At 41.9% G+C, this 27,822-nt stretch overlaps 1 protein-coding gene across 2 annotated transcripts in view; it reads right to left on the bottom strand.

Annotated features, from left to right (window-relative positions):
* The window catches only part of raraa (retinoic acid receptor, alpha a), a 212,317-nt gene that overhangs the window by 92,891 nt on the left and 91,604 nt on the right, over nt 1–27,822 (bottom strand). Inside the window, exons 1-2 of one of the 2 annotated variants that reach the window (XM_054768624.1) lie at nt 26,990–27,046; nt 9,752–10,284 (exon numbers count right to left, since the gene is read on the bottom strand). In XM_054768624.1, the coding sequence (XP_054624599.1) occupies nt 9,752–9,905 (154 nt within the window). In that variant the 5' untranslated portion in view covers nt 9,906–10,284; nt 26,990–27,046. Of the gene's footprint in view, nt 1–9,751; nt 10,285–26,989; nt 27,047–27,822 lie in introns of those variants that run through there. The other variant, XM_054768623.1, reaches the window with a different exon arrangement.

The following is a 27,822-nucleotide window of genomic DNA, read 5'->3' as shown; positions in this document are numbered from 1 at the left end:
TTACCCTTGTCTTGACTTCCTTGCGGGGCCTATGAAGAGGACTGAAAAAAAAAAAGATACTCTTGCTGGCACATCAGAAAGAGATTTAGATTATGCCAGTGTTTACCCAACTGAGCGCTGCATTGCTGCTGGCGACAGCCTGCTGCTTTTCAACTTGTTATGGCCCAACTGCATCTTATTGTGTGTGTGTGTGTGTGTGTGCGCATATGCATATGTGCATGTATGTGCCAGTTGGTGTGAATGTTCATGAGAGATAGCATGTGTCCCTCTATTTCTAATAGAGAGTGTTAGTGCACATGTGTGTGTGTGTGTGTGTGTGTAGCTCCCAGAAAATGAAGCCATCCACTGGATTATGGGTAGACAGCTCTTACAGAAGGGGGGGTTGGATTTGCATAAGCGGCCATGGATTTGACAAAAAAACTATAGAAAGAAAGACAGTGCAAGAGATAGAGAGAGAAGGGGGCTTAAGGAGTGGACCACACTTGCCAAGCCACTCGGGGATAAATCCTGCGGTTACAATCAAGTATTCCTGGCCAGGGATTTGGCCCCATGTTCCCTTCAAGCAAATGGAAAATAACAGGCTGTGAGTAAATAGGTGGCTGGGTAATGATAGCTCTGTCAAGTTCTAAAGTGGAGAAAGGCCGAGTGCGGAGAGAAGAGGATAATAGGGAATGAAAGAGAAAAGTGTGGTGTGGGGAATGCAGAGCAGTGGAGGAGGGGAAGGTAGAATGGCCAGAAAGACACAAGTGGCAGGAAGGTTTGGGATGCTATTTGGAGAGAGAACATGGAGACCAGAGAGCTAGAGGACATGATGACAGCCTTTTTGGAACATGGTGTTTTGGCAAGGTGTGTGTGTGTGTGTGTGTGTGTGTGTGTGTGTGTGTCGCCTTAGGGCTCCAACTTCTGTCACATCTGCACTCTGGAGGCTTGCATCTCCATCTCAATCCCTCTCTCATCTTTCTCATCTCACACCTCATCGATGAACTTCTCCTACAATGCTCTTTATATAAAAGGGACTACACATGGGGTTTGACCAACGCTAACCTGCACAATACAAGTCACCAAAATGACACAAAAAAAATCAAAGTCAAAGCCCGTGGTGCGCTTGCACCCAACCTGGACATATTGTACCTGTGTATATCTAATGTGATCATTCCTCCTGCAAGTTAGTACTGCTAACCACCACTTCCCATCATAGAATTAACCTCAAAATAATACAGTCAAAGCAAACCGTGCGCTTGCTCACGCACCCAACTCAGACACCGCCATATCATGAACCATTCCAATAATGTTAATCACCACCTGGGACATTAGAAATAACCCGAATGACTCAAAATAATGCAGTCATAGCCCACGGTGACCTTGCTCATGCACAAACACCTGCATGAGCACGTCTTAGATGTGATGTCATTGTGATCTCTCATCACTATGATGACGACCACCATATAGGAGAAATAACCATAAAATCTCAAAATAAGCAACAATGTCATGAAAATTGCAGTAATGCGGAATCTGCCCTTTCATTTTAACAGTTTACTATGAACAGTGGCAAATAGGTTACTTAAACATTGCTTTTGTGGTTAACATATGAATGAATGAATTAATAAAATCAACTGTACATAATTGATCCACGTCAATTGATGATACTAGCTCATCTGTACATGTTTCCCTCTATTCGCCTCACTTGTAACTGCACATGTGCAAGATAATCATAATCATCAGACAGCGCCTTTAATCCATTCTCGCCACTTAGCCAACAGAGCCGAATGAGTTGCTCAAATTTACGAGCCTGACTATCATTTTATTGTCGGAGCCGCAACATATGGTCAATTTCATTTCGGTTTCCATGCGTTACACGTTCACGTTATATCTCACAAGCATCTAGTTGTTTACTAATGCGGCTCTTTCACAAGATGTTATGCTCTTGTGCACAGGAATATTCACTCATTGCCACAATATATGAGATAAATAGTCATACCGTAGTATAAAAAAGACACAATACAACACATGAGAAAGCTCTTTTACATCAAAGCGCCAATAAATGGATTCTCTGAAGTGGGTAGAGATAACAGATGAGTCACTAACTTGAACAATAATGTCCTATAATTAGTAGTTAACTGAGTATGTTTCAGCTTATTCTTTTTAGTAAAATATAGACAATGATATAGTTATTAGAGCCCAAACACCAGTAGGTGCCCTCTTGAATTCCTATACTCATACTTTCCTCGCATCTTTGGGGGCCTCATCATGCCCCAAACCTCACCAATTTTTGCAAGCATGTGTATCCTGGTGAAAATGTAGGTATTTTATGCGCTGACCACAACCAACCCAAACACACTCAGTAGCACCCCCAGACATTTTGGAAAAATTTACCAGTTTCACAGGCTCTCACTTGGCTAAAATCTATAATTTTCAGTACAGCTGTCCTGCAGCAAATCCACTATTTTTGGAACACTGCAAGGGATTGTCAGTGTAGATGGTCGGTCGTCCAGGTCATGGAAATTCTCTAAAGTTGAATCAAGGCAAATTGATTTGTTAGTTGAAGATGTTTGACCTTTCATTCAAAAAAGATTCTGAGAAGACTTTTGGATTAAATATAAAAATGTCTAATAAGAAGAAGTCCAGTTGCCTCCAGTTGCCTCGATTCAACTTTTGCGGACTGCAGGAGATTTCACATGAGTGAGAACACACTGGAAACATTTGTGGTAAGCCACATTTAATAGCGGTGAATAAATGTCAACATTTCAGTGTTTGACATAATGCACTTGAATTGTTTATAGGACAGCGTGTGACTTCATTTTTTAAGGTTCCGATATGCCACAGTTAACTAAAAAGGTCAATAGGTGAGATGGACTGGATGTTTTCTGTGCACCATACTTAATAAGCTCGCATCCTCGCCATCACACCCATTGGCAGCCTTGAAATGACTTTCCAATAATGACAAGTGCCTCCCCCATTGGTGTTCGTTTGAATGAATCGGCTAAATGGCTGCTACCTTGTAGCCTGCTAGAAAAATACTTCAGTCAATGGTATAAGACAGTGTTTGTGTACACACACACACACACACACACACACACACACACACACACACACACATACTGGAGCGCTGCCAAAGGGGAGCACCTCACTGTCATTTTATCCCAATCAGAGGAGCATTGTGAGTGCAAGTGTTTGTGCCACCCACGAAGCACGCTCACATGTCCCCCTTGATTCCTGCAGACCACCAGGGCAGAGAGGAACCACCTGTCCATCCAGGAAGCACACACTCGAGCCAAGATTACCAAAATCCATATTTACTCATGGCTGGTGCATTCCTCTGTGGGTTGCTTAATGGCTTTAACTTCCTTGAGGTCTGAAAATACCCCTTCATATGGCTCCACCTGGCCAAAAAGCACATTTATAAATGTGATTTTACCCTCTAATAGTTTAGAAAAATATGGTTAGTGGTTCTAGGAAACGCTTGAGTAGCAAGCAATTACAGAGGCCGCTAAAACAAGAGCGGTCTGTCGGGAAAAGCCAATTAGTCCAGCGTGGCAGCAGGTAGGCAAGGTCGGCTGTGCTCTTTATCATCCCTCCTAACACCAATGCTAATCTGATAGCATGGTGACAGGCAGCGGAAGGCTTTAATGATAATACCGGGATCAATAGTTTGGGTGCGTTATTGCCAGATAGCTCCATTTTCATCAGCGCATACTACTCAAAAGATTTGAATCGAAAACACTTACGAATGTTGCGGCGGTCGTGTGTAATGAGACATTTGATTGGGTGTGTAATAATATTTGTTGAAGTTCGATACAGGAGTGTGAGCACTCCCCTCGTTGATGATACTCTGAAGCAATAAAGCTGCTGGCAATAAATGTAATATCAATACCTCCCCAAGAGTGTAACCCGACCTGATGATGACTATCAGATAATGTGAGGATGCTCCAAGTGGAGAGATGCTGAGAAATAGCAACAGGGGAGGATGGCGTAAGCCTCGATTAACCCTTCTGCTTGTTGCAAATAATCGCTCTGTTATGCTTTGCTAAAGGAGGTTGAGAGTTGGAGAATGGGATGGAGGATGATGAATGGTGCAGATAAAGAAACCTAACGCCTACTCTGGAGAATACAAGCGCAAAAGGTCAGAAAAGTTAGGCATGAAGAGACAAAAATACAAAAGACGGACAACTTGTCTCCCAGTGGATGTTCACGAGAAAGCCCTCACCAATCTGAACATGGCATGTGATGTGTGTATAATAATCACCGTTGTTAGCAACTTGTTAACATCTTGACGCCAAGAGAAGGGGAAAATGAAGGAGTTGTCCACTCCGTTGATGTCAAAGGACATGTCTCCACTTTGAGGGGGGAAACAAATGGAACAATGACAGAACGGCAATCACTTGAGTCATGGCAACAAATTAAACAACAGTGCAAACAGGGACAACAAAACTGCGATAAACGAGGGATTACTGTAAAGGTTGTTTAAAGGTCCACGATTATGCAAAATTGACTTTTTAATGATGTTCTCATGGTAGTATTAGGGCCCTATGATTTCCACATTAACGGAATCGTGGACGAAATCGCGGAACTGGCCAATAAAAATGGAATTTATTGTTGAACGTGGAATCTCCTGGAAAGTGACATAATGTGAATGAAATGATGTCATGGAAGTGGCGGAATCTTGTCAAGAACAGCACACCCCCACCAACCAGCCCCCCACCGATGCATGGACATGTCAATTTATCGATTATTGTGACAGGCCTAGGTGTATATGTAAAAAGTGGTTAAAGTGCACCACACTCTTGCATGACAGGCATGGACAAACACAGCTCATTAGCATTAAAGCTACACACACACACACACACACACACACACACACACGCACACACACGCACACACAAAAAACGGCGTCTTCCCAGTAGGGTAGTACTAGTAGTTAGTAGTACTAAAAGCATTTATAAAATGTCTAAGTCCAAGTCTAATTCCAGCATCAATTGTTATGACTTTGTTATTGTATTTTATTTATACCTGTTTTACTGTACGTGCTGTGCTGCTATTCCCACTACTATCTTGCATACTGCATACAGTGTTGCTGCAATTGGAACCTTCATTTCTCCGAGGGACTAAGGGATATACATCTATCCATCCATCCATTTTCTATACCATATTAGGGTCGCGGGGGCATGCTGGAGCCTATCCCAGCTGACTTCGGGCGACAGGCGGGGTACACCCTGGACTGGTCGCAGCCAATCACAGGGCACATATAGACAAACAACCATTCACACTCACATTCATACCTATGGACAATTTAGAGTCGCCAATTAACCTCACCTGCATGTTTTTGGGAATGTGGGAGGAAGCCGGAGTACCACGCGCACATGGGGAGAACATGCAAACTCCACACAGAAATGCCCAAGGGAGAATCGAACCCAGGTCTTCCCGATCTCCAGGCTGTTCCTGTGTTGGCCAACGTGCTAACCACTAGACCACCGTGCGGCCGGATATACATCTAATCTAATTAAAACTGTAGTCTCTTTGAATGACATACAGGTAGATGAGAAAAACATGTCCATTTATGGCCCATCTAATCTAAAGGACTGTTAGAAACACGTGAAATAGTCCCTATTTCTCATATTCATGTACACAGTGGATTGCAGCACCATTCCTTCGTCCAAGCCCCACCCCTCTGCAAACTCTTGTGTCAATCATTTAAGTAGATTTGAGTAATCAGCCTAACAAACAACTTCCTTTGCTTGTGTAGCATGCGAGGAGACAAAACCAAAACTTTGTACAAGCTGAATCAGTACAGTCTCGTTGGGAACAAGTGCACATGCAAACATTAAAATGGAATCTCTTCCACGCTGAAAGCCGCCAAGGCCATTGCTCAGCTTTCTTGCCTCCAATCCAAAATCCCTTCCAAACACAAACTGACTGGCTCCCTCTCCTCGGCACTGCCGCCCTCCCCTTCTTGTGTCTCTTTCGTCACTTCTCAGCAGTGAGTGAGTTTGGAGAGGGCTTAGTTAGCGGTGGCGTGTGTGTGTGAAAATATGGGAGCGCAAACAGGAGAGTGGACTGATGTGTCAGATAGCGGCAGGAGGAGTTTTCACTGCTGCTGCTTGTGTGACATGACTGGCAGAAATGAGGCAGTGTGAGAGGCAAACATTGTGTTTATGTCTAAGTGTGTGTGTGTGTGTGTGTGTGTGTGTGTGTGTGTGTGTGTGTGTGTGTGCTCGTCAGGATGCTGTGGTGTCCCCAGATCTCCGATGTTTACAGGCAGGAAATGTTTGTCCAGGCAAAAAGGAGGGAAGCTTGCGCCCTGTATCGCAAACACTGGGAAAATGGCACCACACACACGCACACACCTACACACATGCGCACACACACACACACACACACACATTCAACTGTGTAAAAAGGAATCTGTCGGAAGCTCCAGTCTTTGTGAGAAAGGTGTGGCATCTGCTAGTGGGGAAATGGGAGCGGGTGGGTTGGGAACTGCATTCCAGAAACTGGGGAAGTTGGAAATTTCCGACCTCTGAGGAAAAGTTTAATGGATTTGTCACTCAAAATCGAAAAGTTGGAATAAGAGTTCCTACTCGCAAAAACGGGGGCAAAAAAAAAAATCTATGTGTCAGAAATAGATTAATCAAATTTAATTAAAATTAAATGTTTTTTAACTGTATTTTTCAATTTACATAAAAAATACGCACGCAAAAGTTTTGCCTCGGTTTGCTTACATTTCCTGTTCAATATGGAGCGCGTCTTGTTGTGTCATTGATACATCGCATGAGCCCGACTGTGTTGGTAACGTATTTTTATCACAAAAGGCCCCTGTTAGTACCATATTAGCATGGAAACCGGAACCGGAAGTCATTGTCCCCCAGCGCCGTTGCCCTTCCATAAAGTCAACAGTGGTTGCTAACTATCAAAGTCTTTGCTTTTCTTTTGATCACAGCTGCAAAATAACCCACAATGGAGCCAAAGAAAGTTGCCCGTGCCAGCATTTTGATAAAGAAGGTGAGAAACACTATTGAATTCAAGAAATAACTCAACAGCAAAACACAAAGGTGGTGTCCATATGGATCTCTCTGCCTGTCATCGCCATATGTTTGTCAACAATCAAATCTTCAGTCAAGGTAAAAGTGACGTTAAATGTTAATTTATCCCTGTCATTCATCATTTATATGTATTTAGAACTGTTTTCTGCATGTAAAACTCGGCAGGCGTCCGGAACGGATTGGCATACTTTCCATACAATAAGTCGATACTTTCTTCACACGCTTTGAACCCTACGGCTTAAACAATGATGCTGTTCATATATAGCTAAAATAACTATATTTCCCATGATGCTGAGAGTGCTAAAACAGAAAGTAGTGCGTTTCCACAATAGAAGCACGTGTTGAAGTCTTATGCAACAACTGTGTTTTGCTTTTTGACAATTCATAAGTAAGTTTGATCAAGTGTAGAATTAGTACAGCTTTTGCTTGGACCGCGGAACTCCGATGAAAAAAAGCATCTCACGTCTCACCGGAGCTAACGAGCGACACTGGGAACACAAAGTAAAGGTAGGATTGCAAGGTTTATAGTGTGCCTTTCTGTGTAAATATCCCATGTTACAACGAGGACACCAGTGCGATCTGGTCTATATATGTACAAAAAATGTTTCTCTTTAAGTTTGGTGGGCGCAGCTTATATTCAGGTGCGCATAATAGTCTGAAATTTATGGTAATTTATTTATTTATTTTTCTTAAATGGGAAAAATGTATTTGGTTAGCGTGCATTTCAGTTTGAGTCTGAACTTCTAGAAAGGATTAATGACACTAACCGAGGTTCCACTGTATTTCAGAGAATCATCTCAAAACAAAACACAAACACAGAATGTGTTCCTTCCATGAACAAAGGTTGTTTTTGCTTGAAAAAGAGATAACTATTATTAATGTCCTCCACTGTTGTGTTAATTTTGTTTTCTGCAATTGTACACAAACTACAGTGGTGTGAAAAATTGTTTGCACCCTTTCTGAGTTCTTATTTTTTGCACTTGTGTCACACTTAAATGTTTCAGATCATCAATCAAATTTAAATATGAGTCAATGACAACACAACTGAACACAAAAAGCAGTTTTTAAATGAAACTCTTTATTATTAAGGGAGAAAAAAAAGCCACATTAGAGAGTTTCCCAGGATCAATCGCCTTTTTAAGGTCATGCCACAGCATCTCAATAGGATTCAGGTCAGGACATTGATAAGCCACTCCAAAAGTCTTCGTTTTGTTTTTCTTCAGCTAATCAGAGGTGGACTTGTTGGTATGTTTTGGATCATTGTCCTGCTGCAGAACCCAGGTTGGTTTCAACTTGAGGTCACAAACAGATGGCCGGACATTCTCCTTCAGGATTTTTTGTCAGACAGCAGAACTCATGGATCCATTTATCACAGCAAGTCTTCCAGGTCCTGAAGCAACAAAACAACCCCATGTTCTTTTTCTGAAATGCGGTGTTACTTTTACAACAGATGTACACACACCTTCCAAAAAGTATTTTCCAAAAGATCTTGAGGATCATCAAGATGTTTTCTGGCAAAATTGAGACAAGCCTGAATTTTCTTTTTCTTCAGCAGTGCTTTTGGTCTGGCCGGTTTTGCCCAGTTTCTTTCTTCTGGTGGAGTCATGAACACTGACCGTAACTGAGGCAAGTGAAGCCTGCAGTTATTTGGATGTTGTCGCTGGGTCTTTTGTGACCTCTTGGATGAGTCGTTGTGGCGCTCTTGGGGTAATTTTGGTTGACCAGCCACTCCTGGGAAGGTTCACCATTGTTGCATGTTTTCGCCATTTGTGGATAATGGCTCTCACTGTGGTTTGCTGGGGTCCCAAAGCTTTAGAAATGGCTTTCTAACCTTTTCCAGACTGATAAAACTCAATTAATCTCAGTTAAATTATGTTTTAACAGGGGATTAATGACTTTTTTACACAGGGACATTTAGGTTTGGGTTTTTTTCCCATCCATTTGTTTGATCATCTGAAACACAGGTGTGACAAACATGCAAAAAAAACAAGAAATCAGGAAGGGGGCAAACACTTTTCCACACCACTGTATATAACAATTCTCCTAATAAACACAATAAATTATAGCTTAATGTCAAATTTTGCCCTTGCTCAAAGGCTCTTTATGATAAAGCAGGTTTTCCTGTCTGACTCAGCGCACGACTGCAGCGACATTTCCTTTTGAAAAAAGTTTTTCACCTACTTAGACAGGAAACTTTGCGCTTCACTTCTACAGCTCATGATTGATTGTTTCAAATAAAAAAAAATAAAAAGGAGCATGAAACTTCGCTGGCAACAATGATTGAATGAGAGAGATTTATTCCGGGACACTTGCCAATTTTTGTTTTCTCGCAATAAGCCACGCTGCTTTCTGGCTGTCCTGCCTCATTTCCTCATGATCCACGCTGACGTTTCTATTTGTGTGTATGTGTGTTTGTGTGTGTGTGTGGGCTCGTAAATTAAGGACAGCGCTGGAGGCACTGTGAGAGTGTGGGCGTATATTTGTGGCTGGAGCTGTCTGTTTACCAACACACATGTCTGTCAGGCGGGAATGATCTACGCGGGATGGGAAGAAAGTGTGCTTTCATCAGGAAGCTCACATATGAGCTCAGTCACACACAATTAAAGAGCGACGAGAATGACACTGCAGCACCGCAGAGGTGAACCGGGACAAAGGGAAGTAAATCGTCTGTAAACAGCTTGCCTGCATTTTAAACAGAAAAAGAGCTGACTTACTGGCTGGTGAGGGTGTGCTGTAGCCGCTGAGGGGAAGTCCTGTCAGGGCTGGAGGAGACAGACTCCCCAACATGTGAGGGAAGAAGTAGGAGTACGTGGGCACTGGGAAGCCATTGAGGTGGGGGCCCGGCATCGGGTTGCCCTTCCCGGCCATGATGGGTGTCACTCACTATAAAAAAAAATACCTCTGTAATTGGTAACAGAGCCAAAAGTGAGTCTGTGGTGGTTTACTGGGTTGATTTAATCCCCCATGGGAATGCTGGATTAGCACATAATCCAACAGTGTCCAGCCAAGATATGTCACTGAGGTTAAAAATCCAGTGTAGGGTTCAGTCACCGATAAAACAAACAAACAAAAAAAAAAAAAAACAGGGCGTTTTATCCTGCTATTGTGAAATTCCTTATCTAGAAGTTCAACAATGAAGAAGATGAGTGGAGAAACTTTGATAGCAGTGCTGACAGGAGTGCTTCCTAGACGGTTTTCACTCCAATCACATGACGCTCTCCTGAGACTGGCCTCCTCTTCGCAGCCTCTGGAACACACAAAATGACAAGAAGCAGTGTAAAGACAGTCATGCTGTGTAGCAAATCGAATACTTAAGTCAGTGCACTTCAGTAAGCATACTGCATTCTTGTGATTGACCATTTACCGGCCGGGCCGATTATCGGTGCCGATATTTGGCATTTTGACACATATGGGCATTGGGCTTTTTTTTTTTTTAATCCAACAGCCGATAAGAGAACAAAGGTGGAACTAATGTGATGCAACGTTCGACAAACCTACAAATTATAGGTAAATAAGAGCGGCACACCCAAACACAGCAGCCGGCATTTCTCCTGTTCCAAGACTCAAAGGTACTTAAAGTATCTTCATGAAACAAGGGTGACATAGCGTGCTTTTTTGAACCAGTGATGCAAACAAATGGGAGTGTGACAAAATATCGGCATAACTCATTAACAGCGACTGGGAAATAAACTCATATGTACTGCAAAGAGTGGAGACTTGATGATCAACAGCATGTCCCTCTGGGACACCAATAACGTCAACACACGGATCATGGGAAATACGTTTTAATATAATATTATAGTAATTTATGCTTTTACTGAGTCTATTTCAAACCATATGTTTGCACACCTTGCATAACTGCATGAACCTTAATGGCACACTACAATCAAATAAATGTCTGGTCATACTACTATACATACACTACCACACACTACTATGCATAGTACTCTGAGTAATTTGTCCTGCATGGAATAAGCAAAATAATTTGAGTTAAAGTAAGTTGGAGAGTGTATTATTCAAAATTTTGTCGCCAATATTTTCACGGGGTCCTTGACTACTAAAAATTGGTATCGGTATCGGCCTTAAAAAAAAAGAAAACATATCGGTCGAGCTCTAACGTGTACACTGTGTACTTAATTCCTAAGTGGGACAATTTTGATACCCTGCTGATTTTGATACCCAAATCTATCACGGTCGTTGCACACTTACCAGAAATTACGATCGCAATATTTACCCAAGTTCAAGTTTTATTTCAAATTTAGAAAGGTGCGGTAGTCCCTAATCTTCCACTACATAGCCAAGATGCCGCTGTTGAGGGTGGGTTAGTGAGGATTTTAACCGTGATGACCGTTTTGGATGTGGGTATCTGGGTATTGGCACTGTACTGCATTGTACCCTATTTGTTTGTGTGATCATACAAATGCACTCAAAAGACTCAAAAGGGTGCTTTTACATTTGTTGTCTGGGCATTCTCGTCCAGACCAATAATAATAATAATATTAAAAAAAAAAGATAGTTGGTGGTCACTTTGGTGCAGTCTGGTTTTCGTTCACAATTGTATTTTTGTCAGTGGACCAAATAATGGTCTCAGTTAAGCATATGCATCAAGTCGCGCCTCAGTTGGACGGCGTATGTGATGTGTACATTGTCCGACAACCTTTCACGTCCACAAGAACATGATGTCCTCCGGGTCACACACACTCATAGGACTCTAGGTTCAATAGTAGATTTTTTTACCAGCTGTGATGTGATGAAGAGGATGTGTGTTGCATAAAGATCAAGGTCAAGACGCCAGCAGATGTGCTGTAAGAAGATGGCGTGTCTGAAGACTTCACCGAATTGTAACATGACCACTTTGTTGAAAAGAGCCAGGTATATTTTATGCTTCTGGGCTTACATGTAAATCACATTATTTAACAATTTGAAGACAGCTTTCTGTTAGGTGTTGCTATGCATCGCCTGGTTTCGCTCTCATTTGGTGACATCATATCCGGTGTTTTGATCTGCTCGTGTGGTTGGCGTTCACACTTGCCTCAGGACTAGGGATGGGTATCGTTTCATTTTATCCGATACTGGTGCCAAAACTGTACTTTGAAAAAGAAAACGTCCAAAAAAACAAAATACCTTTTTAGTTTTACTGAATTTTGTGACATGCGAGTTGAACAGAATAGTATTTTATATTATTCAATCATATAAATGAAATGGAAACTAATTAATAAATGCAACAATATGAAATGAAATGCACCACAAATTGTCATAATTATCACAGCAAAACCATCAGCAATACAGAACACACGGAATGTAAAAAAAAAAAAACAACATCCTTGTGTTTCTGCTTATGATGCTCGCAATTCCCCTGTTCGTGAATGCACTTCGCTCGCTGTGACCATGATTGGTTGATAATGAGGAAAAGTTGTGTTGCTGCTGTGGACAGCGTTATGTAGCTGTATGGTGACGTGTGTGCCGTGTTGGAATTGAGCAATGCTGTTGGCATATTAAGGTATAGATAAAGTTTAAAAAGAGCACCAGACTGTGTGCTCCTCTGTCAAGACTTACATGTTATTTTCACAATGTCACAGGTGGCTGAGTCTGCATTAATTTAGCACTGAAATGAGGCACTGATCACTACCGTTAATGTGGGCACCGGTGCCAATATTGGAACGGACTTTCGGTCCTCATCCCTACTCAGGGCAACTGGCAGGCAGTCTGATACTCATCGGTCAGGCGGTCTCAGTCTTCCTTGTTTGATCCAGTCGTTGACATGCGTTGACAACACGAACTAGCACTAGCAGAGTAAACCGACTCTAGCCTGACTTAGTGGTTTTACCAACCAAAAATGACAAGTGTGAATGCAAAGTGTAAGTACGGAAGTGTGCAAATTCAGACACAGCAATTGTTCCTCTTTGAACTTGAGTGTTTGAGCTAAAAATGGCTTTTGTTTTGATGCTAATTAATGGTAATGTATGGTCTTAAACCTTACAAAAACAACCCGTCTGCCTTAATTACCTAATGGGGTGTTAAAACTGTGAGGAGACCAGTGGGTGCATGATGTCTGCTCACAGCTTTTTTTTTCTTTGCTCGGGCTGCTCATTAACGGTGACAGGCTGCAAAATAGTGTGGGAGACAAGCAAAAAAAAAAAACAAACAAAAAAACCCCACATACAAACACAAAAGAAAAACTTGGCTAATTACACGAGTTGCCAAAGCCAGAGGTGAGACCCAAGGTGCCACTGTGGGACCGCCAGAGATATGTGCTGCTGTTTATTTCCAAACGAAGAGGAGCGCTGTTATCCAAGCAGAGAACATGAGCACACCAGAGAACATAATTGCTATCAAGAGGTACACTGACATCACAATATAAACAAGAAAGAGCAGGGCTCTGACTTCCAAACGGCTTGTCACAACACAAGCTTATTCTTTTCCCGTAATGAGCCATTTAAGAGTCAGTGAGAGGCAAATGCTGCTTACTGGGGAGAAAAAGCAGGAGGAATGTGTCTTAGCATGAACACTGTTACACAGGAATGTCGCACTCGAGCAATCACACCAGCACGTCATGGATGAACTCTTGTAAAGAGAGAGAGGGGGGTCAAGGAAGACATGTTCAGGTGCCGGTCCCCACTTGTTTCGCGTACGTAAAGCACCATGATGTGACAGCCGAGAGGCAGGTACTGCTAGCAACACAATAAGATGTGTCACTCTCTCCAGCGTATTAAAGTACAGTTTCACCTAGAGATGACTTCAGGTAAAGGTTCAAGAGCAGCATTGCTAAAGAGAGGGACTCCACTCCAACCATATGTCTTAAAACCAGTATATGCCATGCATGTTTCCGTCATTCTACACTGGAGATATTCAATTACTATAAGCCACATGCTTTGAACCCTGTGGCTTAAACAATGATGTGGCTAATTTATAAGAAAGAACTACAGTTCAATAGGTGATTCCGCAATAGAAGCTAATATCACATGTTTTGAAGTCTTCTGCAGCAATTGTGTTTTCATCTGTGAAATCTTAAGTAAGTTTTTAATCAAGTGTAGAATTACTGCCGCTTCTGCTTGGATTGCTTGGACCGTGGCAGCTGTTGAACTCCAATGGAAAAAAAAGTCTCTCACGTCTCACAGGAGCTAACGAGTGACCCTGGGAATACTGAGTATAGGTTTATAGTGTGTCTTTCTGTGTACAGTAAATATCCCACGTGCGGCTATAGACAAGCCCAGCCTGTACATGTACAACATTTTTTTTCTCTTTAAATTTGGTTGGTGCGGCTTTCAGATGCTCTCAGGTGCTCTCAATAGTCCAAATTTTACGGTACATTGTTTTGAGGGCCACACAAAGACATGTGGGCTGGACTTCAGACTTCATTCTCGTGGACCCAATCTTGAGCATCGTCTCGTCTCATGAGTTGGGTGGAGAACTCCATACTGGAGCACTACAGCTATTTTTTATTGCCATTTATACAGTGGTACCTTGGCATAGAGTGTTTTTTTTTAGATGCGAGACATCTCTCTGCTGATTTTTTTGCTTTGAACTGCGGGCTAAAATTTCAGTTACGAGCTGCTGGTTACCGGCTGGCGTAGCTGAGGACAGCTATTTCCTGCTGCTGCTCGAGTCCTGACTAGAACTAGGAAATATGGCCATATTAGTCCAGTACTCAGGTCTCTGCACTGGCTTCAAATATTAAGAGAAAAAAGTTGCAAATTTAGAAAATTAGGTTGGCAAAAAAGTAATATGAGAATAAAGACATAATAGTACTAGAAGAAAATTTACAAAAACTATTTAAGAAGAAAGTTGAAGTATTTGAAAAATTAACAAAAACAACAAAAATGGGAGTTCATGCTAATAATACCCTTTTCACCTCTATCACAAGCCTTTTTCTTGAAATATATACAGTATAACTTAATATCATATCTCCATGTGTTATTGCTTTACAAAACATCAAAGTGGCCCTTGCATCCTTTCATTTTTCAGTATGTGGCCCTTGCTGGAACAAGTGTGACACCCCTGCTTTGAATAAAAAGGAGCTCAATGACCACAAAAACACTAGTCAAAGATCTTTCTTTTCTTCAAGAGATTAAAAAAAATACCGTCTTATACAGATATTAGATTAAAGTGCAGTAAATCATTTTCATGTAAATGTATGCATGTAAATACGTGCAACATTCTCCCAGGCTATTCCTTTTTAGCACACTGGATGATATAAGAGTTTTGACTAACCATATATAACATGTTTATACCCTTGTCTTTTGGCCGCACGAGGCATCCATTGTGCTAGTTAGCAAACTACGTAAAGAATGATGTGTCTGTGTTTATTGTATGTGAACTACTAATATGTCTCTTAATCAAACTGAGAGCTGACTTTATGGGCTTGGCCCTCTGCTCGCTGACTTATTTTTATTGATTGTTGTCCTGGAGTCCTCTTTGTCACTTTGTCATTGTGAGGTGGCGTGTGCGACGGCCAGGGGTTGCAGAGTAAAGGCCAAGCATAAATTAGGCTGAAAGCTTTTAACAGCATTTTTTCTTATTATTTGAACCCATGGGAGATGGTTATAGTTATACACTATATGCTTTTAAAGCCACACCCCCTCTCTCTGCCGCCATTAAATCAAGAGAGCTCAGAGATAAGCAACAAATGCCTGTAAGGTAATACTGTACTGCAGTCATCAATATTTGGAAACACCGCCCCTACATATCTGGGATCATGTAAAATGCATCAGTATCGTCAGCACGCTGCAAGTGATGTAACGCCATCTCTACTACGACGTAACAGCCAGAGGCCTTATGGATGCACAAGTCTTTCAAGAAGGAGCAACATCTCACCGGGTCAATGGGAGAAGCTGGAAATGGGCTACTTTCTTCACCATTATCATTACGGCGTCCTGTGTGGCTCCATAAGAGGCTGCTGTGACTGATATGCGACATCACACAACGCTCTGCACCAGCAGCCGCCTTATTGTGGTGGACCCACAACTCTTTATAAGTGATGCCGCAGTAAACAAACAGAGATAATGTTGTTTTACTACACAAGAAGGTGCAGCTAGAACCCATATATCCTCACAACCAGAGGCAACCATGACACTTTTCAAATTGTAATCACCCTTTTTCATCATAAAAAAAGACTAGAATAGGATTAATCAAAGGGAAATAAAAATATAATTTTAATTTCCTGTGGCATGAAGTTGACAGCAAACACAATTTCAGCCCGTTAATACTTACATTAAATCGTCTCAATGGACAATACTAGAGAAATGTAATGAGTCTAACTTGTATTCCTTCATTGTTCCCCCTAAATGAACCGCAGCTCCCAAGTGCACTCATGAACTTCATTTCTATAGTAGCCTATGTTCGTATAATACTATAGTTTATAGTGTATGTCACATTAACATGAACAGCACTTCTGACAAAGAAAATGCAATCTTTTTCATAAAAGTAATGAAGACACCCACAGATCAATGAATTTACAATTGCTCTGGTGAATTTTGTGGGGTCTTGGTTCCCAGGTAACGCGCACCCTGCATGACTGGTTTAGAATTTCATCAAAATAAGAGGTAGATTCCATCCCATTCTCAAGAGTTTAAGGTAGAAGGGGCACTGACCGCTGTTAGCTGCCAGCGCTAGCCTCTATGCACCTCATAAAGGCGTATCATAGCTTTGACACTGATTTACTTCTTTTTGCACTTGTATGACAGCTAATAATGTAAAAAAAACAACTTTATCTGTATAATTAATATCACTTATATGAAGGAAACAGTTTGACCCTGTTACTGATTATTGCTCTTAATTTCTGGGGTTGACCAACATTCTGGAGCAGATTGTGTTCCGGTTCCGGTGGGTTTTTTTGTTGTTTTTTTTGAAAGGCAAACACAAGAAACATGCAGCAGTCCAGCTGGTCAGCTGGGGCCTATCCCAGCTGACTTTGGGTGAGAGGCGGGGTACACCCTGGACACAGGGCAGATATAGACAAACAATCATTCCCACTCACATTCATACCTATGGACAATTTAGAGTCTCCAATTAACCTAACATGCATGTTTTTGGAATGTGGGAGGAAACCGGAGTATCCACGCACACACGGGGAGAACATGCAAACTCCACGCAAAGATTTGACTTTTACACAAAATATACAATTGGTTTTAATATGAATTATGAGATTATTCTTATTATCCAGTATATTATTAGTATATAACTATAATAATAACAATAATAATGATATACGTGTCTTTTTTTGTTATTTTGGGCAAAAATGACCAAACATTGCAGTGTGCAAGGCAAACTCTTATTAAAACAACATGTTTCACAGTTTATCATACTACGGTATATTTATTGAGAGAAACAAAGCTTTGGAGTGCCATCGAAGCATTGACCGCTAACTTTAATTTATCTTCCGACAGATGACACACGCTGCAGTGCGTACACCTAAGAATGAAGAATCATGATACTTCACACACTGAGCATAAAACCCTTTTTTCATTCCTCTTTAGCCAACAGCTCCCTTCATGTGATGTATGTGCTATATATGATACGTCCAAGGTCACGGATAAGAACAAATGGGAGGATGTGCATTATGCTGAATGGCTGCTGGTCTGCGAGTGTCAAGGGCGACAATTGTGTCGGAATAACGATCTCAACAAAAGCACGTCATCTCGATAAATCAAATAAAAGTAGCTTGGAAAACACAAACTTCTTGTATGCCGGCACTACATAATGCACGCTATCTTGAAACCAGGAATGGATAAGTAGTGTAAAATAGGATTAAGATGAGCAACTGTGATGCAGCCTATATCTCCCTCAGGGCTTGATTCATGCTTTTAATGTACTTTTTTATTCAGCTCCTCTGCAGTTTCTATTTTTAAAGCTTTATCTGCGTCTTTTACCAGTACACTGCACATGCTATATTCATTTCAACATATGTATACGTAAGTGCACAACTGTATGAGGCCTCGCTCCTGGGGGAATTTAGGTGATCACTAACAGCAGGGGGGAAAATAAACAAACAATCTGGGTCACTTGGTCTTAACTCCTAGCCTCGGCATGTAACAGCCAGCGAGAGGGAAGGGGTCAGAGGTGACGTGGCACGAGAGACGGTAATCGTTTGTGACAGCAAACTTTGAATTAATCATCGGCCAAGCAGCAAATGGCAGAGCGAGGTCGGGGTGGACGGGCGGACAAGAGAGCGCAGAGCCACAGGGGATGGCGAATGCAACGCATGACATACTGTACAGCGCGGAGGCTGGTGTGTACATAAATAGACGTCGGGGATGCGCGCCATGCAACACATGTCGAGATGAAGTTCAACGAGGGGTGGGTTGAGACGGAGTAACAGTTGTTAGGCGATGTCAGAGCTATGGAAAACATCTTGTGAGAAATACACAGCTATACATCATGCTGCTGCTGCCCATGCGGTTTTCTCCAGGACACGCAAACGCATATTTTATGACCATCCGCTCCAAGAGTAAGCCTGACTTTAACTTTTATATTTGAGCTGGATTTTAAAATACCTCGACACTTTAAACTCTAACAGTGTCAATAGCAACCTTTTTTTCATTGATAAATTCCATAAAACTTAATATGTCCAACCCCAAATGTACAAACTACAGTGTTGCATGATCTACTAAAGCATTATAGAACAGAATGCAAGCAAACAAGGAGCTCGTGCAGGTGCGATGACGTGCCTTTTGCTGGACGGACACCAGGTTATGAACTGATGAATGAAATATGAAATATTGTTCTTAACTTTTACTCCGACATCTGGCCAAATTCTCGTGAGGATACGTTGTAAAACGAGACACGTGACTGTGAATTTCACTTTGAAGGGCTTTAAGCGTAAAGCAGCAACCTCTCCTGGGGAACACCAAAGGCCGTCAAGCTCCGAGTGGATGTGAATCTTTTACGGTGTGCTCCATCATCAAACCTGTACGCCTTTGCAGAGGTGCCAGTAATGGAAGCCGCTCAGGCACGGTGCATTGAAATTTTCATGAGGGACGCTTCGTGTGTTTGAATACATGTTACGAGTAAAATGTGCCAATTCACTGGTGAATACGCACACAAATGTATACATGTGTAGTTGTATGTGCAACAAAGTGCACATGCAAGTGTGCGTGTGTGTGTGTGTGTGTGTGTGTGTGTGTGTATCTATCAACAAGTGTCTAAGCTAGTGAGTTTGTGTGTCCCCCAAATCGTGTCCTGAGTCACCTTGGCATGCCATCCATCTGCCCTGGAGAGATGTACGGAGCACTAACAGTACATTTCATGCTCAGATTTGCATAAAAAGTAGACCACGCAGAGCAGCACACTTAGACAAGTCACTGGCGCTGTATCTCAGCTAATATTGTTTGAATTATTCAGGTCAAAGTGGTCGCGCTAAGCTCACTTAAAATGGGTACCAACTCACTATGATTGGGCTAGAAAATGTAAACGAGGTACACTACAAAAACACATTGGACAAAGCAAAGAAAATATGAATTGATCTTCATGAACATGGTCAATGTGTTTAAAAATATGGCATAATGGGATGCACATAAATCACATTTACAAGTAATAAACAATCCCTAAAAACATCAAGACAAAGATCCCAAACACGGATGCGCTCCGCCCCTTGTGATGATACTTTTTCAAATGTTGTGCAATAAAAGGCTTACTGTTATAAGAAAAAAGTTGCAATTTTCTGAGAACAAATTCATAATTTTACAAAAAAGTACACAAAAAGGATTGATTATATAAAAAAATATTTTTATGAGAAATACATTTCAATGTTATGAGTTATGAAATATTATACTAAACATTCATTTTTTGGAAGTTATTTTTATTTTATTTTTTATAAGTGCTATTTTCAAGAGAACGGGATATATATATATATTACTATTTTTGGAAAGCAGTAACATTACCATAAATGTCAAATAACTCCAAATAATCGATTGAGGAGGAAGCACTAATTTTAAATTGGAAAAAAAAAATACATTTTCAAGAGAACAAAAATTGTAATTTATGAGACAAAAAATTGAATGAGATTTTTTTTCGTTTGTTTTATGACAAAAAAAGTAGTAATGTTACAATAAAAAAAAAATCTGAATGATAAAAGTAAAGTACAAATATTAGACAAATAATAGTGTGATATTATCATTTTCGTGAGGTAAGTAGTAATTTTATGAGAGGAAAAAGTCATAAAGAGTTATGAGAAAAAAAAATGTTTATGGGAACATTTTTTTCTGAAAATATTTTTTAAAGAATAAAGTAATAATTTTAGGAGAATGAAGTCATACTTTTAGGAGGAAAAAGTTGTAATTGAAAAAGAAAAAAAGTTGTATTCTTAGAATAAAAAGTTTACATTTGTATGATAAATAAAGTAATGGTTTTATGAAAAAAATGTCACGTTATTATGACCCAAAAGTAGTAATTGTAAAACAATAAAGTCATGATTTTATGAGAAAAATGAAGAGACATGCAGTATGTGTGTGACATGTCCCCTCTTTCATAAAGCTCCTTTTGAGCAGGCTGAGACTCTATGGTTGCGAGAGTGTGATGTAATAGCAAGAAAGTGTGGCACGATGAGGCTAAAGTGTGCTAAGCAGGGCCAGTGAGAGAACCCTCGGCTTTTTTGTAAAGGCCCCTGTGGGGTGAATCCACTTGTCAGCAAGGCAGGCTGGGTGACATTTCTGCCTCACCTCAGAAAGGTCAGACTCTAATTATCTGAAATGTCAAAGTGGGTGCACCTGCAAAAAACAACAACAAAATAAACCAGCAGATGAGTCGTGTGCATGTGTGTCAGGAGGCAGGACTGGATGGTTGCTTGCTGTCACACAAAATACGCGTGGCTGTGTGACTGCCGTGCAGAACTTGACCATCTGCCCCCCTGGATGCATGCGTGTATATACTATAGACTCATAAACACACATGAACTGGCTAAAGTAGACTAGTCACTAAAGTATGACTCATTCCTGCTTATCAATATCAAGCTAAAGAAGCATTAATCAGGGCTGGCGGGGAACACAACAGGCAGCGTTTGCTTTTCGGGCTACCCACTGTAACTATTCAGTTCAGTCAATATTTGCAGGAGGCTATGGTTACAGAAAGCCCCCACATCCACACACACACACACACACAAAAGCAACAGCAGAAAGCCCCACTCACGCTCAAAGGAGGTTCGGAGATACAAAAGGGCCATAGATCACTGATATGCACGGCCCGCGGCGAGCTCCTTGTGTCTATTTTTTTTTTTTTACATTTTTCTAGCTCTGTAAAAACATGAAGGGCTGGTCTCTATTGTTTACACAGCTGGCCCTGTTGGAACGGCTTGCTTAATATGAAATATGAAGAGCGCAGAGAGGTGAGAGGGATGGAACGAGGAGGAAAATGCCTATGAGAGCCAGGATGGAAGGGTGGGCCTTATATGAGGGGGGAGTCAGAGACTGAAAGTGGGCTGTGGTGGAGGACATTACAAGTGAAAGAAATAGAAGGAACTAAGAGAAGATTGTACCCCTTGCCCCTCGTCTTACCCCTTACCCTTAGGTTTTGGGCATTCACTGGAATCAAGCGGTGTTCCAATTCTCCTTAAACCGAGGGGTAAGGGGTAAGTGCTAAGGCGTATACACCCCTTGAAAACAAGTGTGGTAGTCTACCACACTTGAAACAAACGGGAAGGCGGAGCTACACCCACCCACCCACAGAGGCCGAAGGAAACATAAATGTAAGTAATTACACATAATTATTGAGTTTCAAAGTAGCGTCAATCATGTTTAATTATATATTCAGTCATTTGCTACTCCACGTAAATATTCGCCATGTTTTGAATTGTTGGTTTTCGCTAGATATAACGGCAATCTACTGCATTTTATAACTGATTAGACAATGATTAGATAGAGATAGCGACCACATTAGCCTGTTAATTCTAAGTTGTGTTTTCTACATCAATCATACATTACTGAACTGACCGAGAGAGTGCCATGTTTGTGTTCGACTAAAGCGCCCCCTTTCTCGGCCACGGCGAGTGGCTATCCCCGCTCTATACTTTGGTTCTCCCGAGCTCCGTGGCAGCACAGAGGCTGTCCGGGTCCTACAATGCACCTCGCCCGGCCATGGCGGGTGGCTATCCCCGCTCCCCGCTGGCGGTTTCTAATCTAATCATTCATGTAACGCAGCACATTATAGTGAAGTCTGTTTGCTGTAAATTCCACTAACAATTTTCATGGTGAGATATGTTTGTTGTATTCATCATACAGTATGGATGGCCAGGAAGTGAGCTCAATAAAAGATGTAAACAACATGGCCACACCACATTATCAAACTTTATTCAACTTTTGGAGTCTAACGTTTTTTTTTACCATCACTCTATATTTGTTTTCACCCTACTGTTACCATACTACTATTATTATTGTATTTCAAAGAGTTAACAGTAGTAGCCCAGTAATCATGCATGTGTGTCATTCCTGCAGGAGATGCTGAGCCAACTGAAATCAGCCCTCTGCTACACAATGCAGTACTGCAGTACCATTCAAAAGCTACAATCTCAGTATGTAAAAGTCAAATACAACAAAATGCAATTCTGGACTTTCTTACAAAACAATCTGAGAACATCAACGACAGGAGGAGAGCAAGGCCAAAACATGCAGGTTTTTAAACCTTGAAATGATACTTGATAAGGTTTCTACATTTGTTGATGAAGTTTGTGATATTGTTATTTCTATGTCATATGTATATTTGATACATTTTCTATTTTTTTACAAATGTTGTTAAAGTACTGGCTGTAAACTGTTATTTTTAGAGCTGTTTGATGTTTTACAATAAATGTCACAGTTTGTGGCTCTATAACATTGAAATGATGTAGAAATGTATGCACCTTTATGGCACCTTACTCGCTTTATGGAAGGAAACATGTATGATGAACAATTTAATTATCTCATGTGCCTATGTCACAGGCAGCAAGCGCTGAAGGGTGATGATGTAATGATAACCAAGTGGTGTCCCATTTCTTAGCGGCTTTTCCCCCTTGGCCTTAGGTTTTAAGGGGTAGGGGAAAGGGTAAGACGAAGGGCAAGGGCTAAGGGGTAGAATTGGGATTCAGCCTAAGACTAACCATGATGGGCCACAGGTTCGAGCAGACCTCTACCAAGGCTTTTTTACCGATTATGTTCCCTGAAGCAGCCAGAACAGGATATGTGGTATATGGTAAGGGAATTGACTTGCCTTATTTTTTCACTTGCACGACAGCCAGGAATGTTAAATGAAAATGAATTCATTTATTACATTTACATTATTTTCAATGAGAAAAACTATATTTTAACAAATCAGAGGTGGACCAGCAATTGTGTTTGGTTGCACCATAATATGTTAATAAAAGACCATGGTCCATGAGTTTTTCTTTAATCCCCACCACTAACAGGAAACCTTTGGTGAGGGGGGACGAGATCAGGGTCGTCCAACGAGGAGCATTGAGAGCCTTGAGGTTTTCTTAGGGTGAGTCATGCCTCCTGTGGTCAGAGCTCCATGTTGTTCTTTCACTGCTGTCACACACAACTTTCACTCTATTGCGCTTGCCTCAGCAGGCACGACACACTCGGAACAATCCGCCGTTGCCCCACCTCCTTTCTTTATCTTCTTTCCCCAGAACAAGAGAGGGGTGAATCACTTTTAATACAAGTTGTGTTTATACGTAAATGCCTGTGACCAAGTACGATGACCTGATTCTAACATTATGACGATAAAAAAACATAAAAATCCTCTAAAGACAATTGAAGTCATACATTCTCTTCATTAATCAGTTCATCTGACCTACATACCATTTATGGTCATCTAATTATAATCCTCTCATGGAAAGTTTGCTTGGAATCACTGAGTCATTGACCTTTTTTTAAACACGACAATGCTGATATAAATCACAGCTTTTGGCTGACAGTTGGCGACAACCTCAATAGGTGTAGCAGGGCAAACATGTGACATGTATGGTACATATTAGGGATGAGCCGGATACTCTGTATAAACAAAGAGAATGTATGACTTCAATTGTCTTTAGAGGATTTTTATGTTTTTTTAATCGTCATAATGTTAGAATCAGGTCATCGTACTTGGTCAAGTCTTACAGATGACTTACACACATACACAGTACACATATAGCTGAATTATAAACAATAAATATAGCAACTTATGATCAATCCATGTCAATTTCAGACTTAAAATAATGTAACGATTTACGCCCTGCCCATTTCCGGTCAAATCACACCCATTTCCGGCTAATGCCCCGCCCACTCCAAGTACAAATACGGATCATAGGTGAACCGATACAGATCAAAATACAGATACAGATAGTGGTGTACTCGCTCATCCCTAGTACATATTGTGACATTCTACGATAAATTCTTGCAAGCATGTGGCACACAATGGGGGTCAATTGTCTGTGTCCAATGTCTTACTGGAAGAAGAGCAGCTTTGTTGGAGGTACAAGCCCGGTCACACCGCCCAAACTTTGCTGTAGCGTTCCTGGAGCGGTGAAAAAAATTAATCACCGCTCATAACTGTTCACCACCGTTTAACAGAAGTTGGCCCCCGTTAAGGCAACGCCGTATACGCTCGGCCACTGCTGATGGTCCCTCCTACCGCTCCAAAAGTTTTGAGCTGCACAAAATATTGCGAGCGGTGAGGAGCGGGCAATTTTTCGCCACGGCAAAGTTCATGTTCCAACAACGCCCAGTGAAAGTTTGGCGCCGCTAGACGCAAGGAGGTCCATACGGGAGGCCAAAAGACAGTACAGACAGAAGCTGGAGGGCTACTATTCCACCTCAGACCCTCGGCGCATGTGGGCGGGGCTCCAGCACATCACAGACTATCGACAGCAGAGTAGCGTAGCCACGTCCAGCCAAACCACACTTCCAGATGAGCTGAACGAGTTCTACGCCCGCTTTGACACCCAAACTCCTGATGAGCAGAGAGGGTGGCTGAACCTGGGGAGCACAAAGGACTCACCTCTCATGGTGACATCAGCTGATGTGCGCAGGGTTCTGAACAAAACAAACCCACGAAAAGCAGCAGGGCCAGACAACATCCCAGGACGTGCACTTCGGGTTTGCTCATCAGAGCTGATGTGCTTGCTGACATATTTAACCTGTCGCTTGCACAAGCATCTGTACCGACATGCTTTAAGTCCACCACCATAGTGCCCGTACCCAAGAAGAGCAACGTGACCTGCTTGAATGACTATCGCCCTATAGCACTCACTCCTATTGTTATGAAGTGCTTTGAAAGAATAGTCATGACCCACATCAAAAAGAGCATCCCGGCGGCAACTGTGGACCTTCTACAGTTTGCATATCGCCAGAACCGGTCCACGGATGATGCAGTCAACACTGCCATCCACACAGCCCTTTCTCACCTACAGGGCCAGGACACATACGTCAGAATGCTATTTATAGACTATAGCTCTGCTTTTAATACAGTCTGCCCCCACAAACTCACAAATAAGCTCCTCACACTTGGCCTGTCTCCCTCCCTCTGTAACTGGGTGTTTAACTTTCTCACAGGCAGGCCCCAATCAGTCAGAGTCCACAATCGCACATCCAGCTCAAGAATTGTGAGCACTGGGACCCCACAGGGGTGTGTGCTGAGTCCACTCCTCTACACGCTCTTCACCTACGATTGCGTGGCCTCCCAGAACAACACCAGCATCATTAAATTTGCGGATGACACTACAGTCATCGGACTGATCACTGGTGGTGTTGAAACATCATACAGAAGAGAGGTGGCGGACCTCATAGCTTGGTGTCGTGATAACAATCTCCTTCTCAATACAGATAAGACTAAAGAGATGATCATCGACCCAAGAACAAGGGAAAAGGAGCCGCATAGACCCCTGTTTATTGATGAGACTGAGGTGGAGAGGGTGAAAACCTTCAAGTTCCTTGGCACACACATCAGCAAGGACCTCACCTGGTCTCACAACACCCAACAAATTATGAAGAAGTCCCAAAGGAGACTGTACTTCCTGAGAAGACTGAGGAAATTTGGCATGCCCACCACAATCCTGAGTTGCTTCTACAGATGCACTATCGAAAGTGTCCTTACCGCCTCCATCACTGTTTGGTACGGTAACTGTACAACACGTGATAGGAAGGCACTCCAGCGGGTGATCAAGACCTCACAGAACATTGTTGGGGCAGCCCTCCCCTCACTGCAAGACATTTATAAAACTAGAGTCCTACGAAGAACACACAACCTCATCAAGGACAGCACACATCCACAACACTCATTATTCACACTCCTACCGTCAGGCAGACGCTACAGGAGTTTGAAGTCCAGGACCACAAGGCTGGCAAACAGCTTTTACCCACAGGCCATCAGGCTCCTCAACGAAGCACTCGCACACGCCGCACGCAACACACGCACACACTCATAGCACTCTATTTACTTATTTATTTATTTGTATTATTTACTTGTATTAATGTCTCTTCTGTTGTTGTTGCTTAATTTATTGGTATATATGTTTATGTGTTTATGTTTCTTATGTTCTTATTCTTTCATTTGTTTTCTTTCTTTTCTTGGGAGAATGAACAGAATAAGATTTTCATTGCATGGTATAACTGCTGTTTTACTATGCACATGACAATAAAACTCTCTTGAATCTTGAATCTTGAAGTTCGTGGACGTTTGGGTCCGCTAGGCCAACGCAGAAATCTTGAACGCTGGACCACTGCTTCTTTGCCAGCTTTGCCCGGGCGGTGATTAAACGTTGCACAAACTTTGGTGGAGCGGCTGTAAGCGTTTTACGAGCGGACACGGAACTGTGTCAGGCGTTGAAGCAGCGATCCATGGCGGTGATGAACTTTGGTTTGGCATTGGTATGGAGGTGTCGGAGGGGGACCAGAATTTGGCTATAAATACGGGGAGAAATGGACCAGGAGCCCATTTGGAATAGCCGTTGAGTGCAGACCTCAGTTATATCAAATTTCCTCAAAGTTACAGTAAAACTGTACTACCATGGATGCTGAGAGACTTGCTATGATTGGTGCACTAGTCCAGCAGCAGAATCAGAACCTCCTCAGATTGCAACAAGCTGTTGACAGAAGGAGAAGAGAGAGAAGAAGGAGAGACAGAGTTTTGTGGGTCAGACAGTGGATACTGAGAAGGCCTGAACATGGACTGTATGACAAGCTGATGGTGGAGCTGAGGAATGAGGATCCAAGAGCCTTCCAGCACTTCATAAGGATGCCACCAGCCCGCATGCGCAGAACGCCGTCTATCAACGCTCGCGTTACCGCTAAACCAACGTTCGCTACCGTTAAACCAACGCCGGCTTCAGCGGTGCACCGCTAGGACCCATGTTTTCGATTTTTTTCCCTATTTTGTGCGCAGTTAAGAGCGGTGATGAATTTTACAGTCCACACATTTCAGCAACCATTTTTATTACAGTATAAATGCTCAAGGGACAATACCACAGAAACAAAACTTGAATATACTTTATAGTAGTCAGTGTGGAAAGTCCTTTTGTCTTCCATCTTTCTCTTTTTATAATGTTCATTGTAAATTGTAAACACTGGAAGATAGTCACAGATATTGTTAATTAGCAGACCACTAGCGGTATTGTTATCAAAATCATTAGTGAATATATGATCAATTAGTGTGGCACAATGGTCTGTTATTTTGCTTGGTCTGGTGATTTTAGGATATAGACTCAAACTGTACATTGTATCTATGAAGTCATCTACTATTCTTTGCATATTTGGATTCAGAATTCATACTGAAGTCTCCATAGAGTATATGAAGATTATTTTTGGCTGCTGTCTGTGAACGTTGCTTCGATCCAGTCCTT

This window comes from Dunckerocampus dactyliophorus, chromosome 2 (assembly GCF_027744805.1).
Source record: "Dunckerocampus dactyliophorus isolate RoL2022-P2 chromosome 2, RoL_Ddac_1.1, whole genome shotgun sequence".
Lineage (NCBI taxonomy): Eukaryota > Metazoa > Chordata > Actinopteri > Syngnathiformes > Syngnathidae > Dunckerocampus > Dunckerocampus dactyliophorus.
Note: the sequence above shows the minus strand (reverse complement) of the source record. Positions and strands in the feature narration are given on the sequence as shown.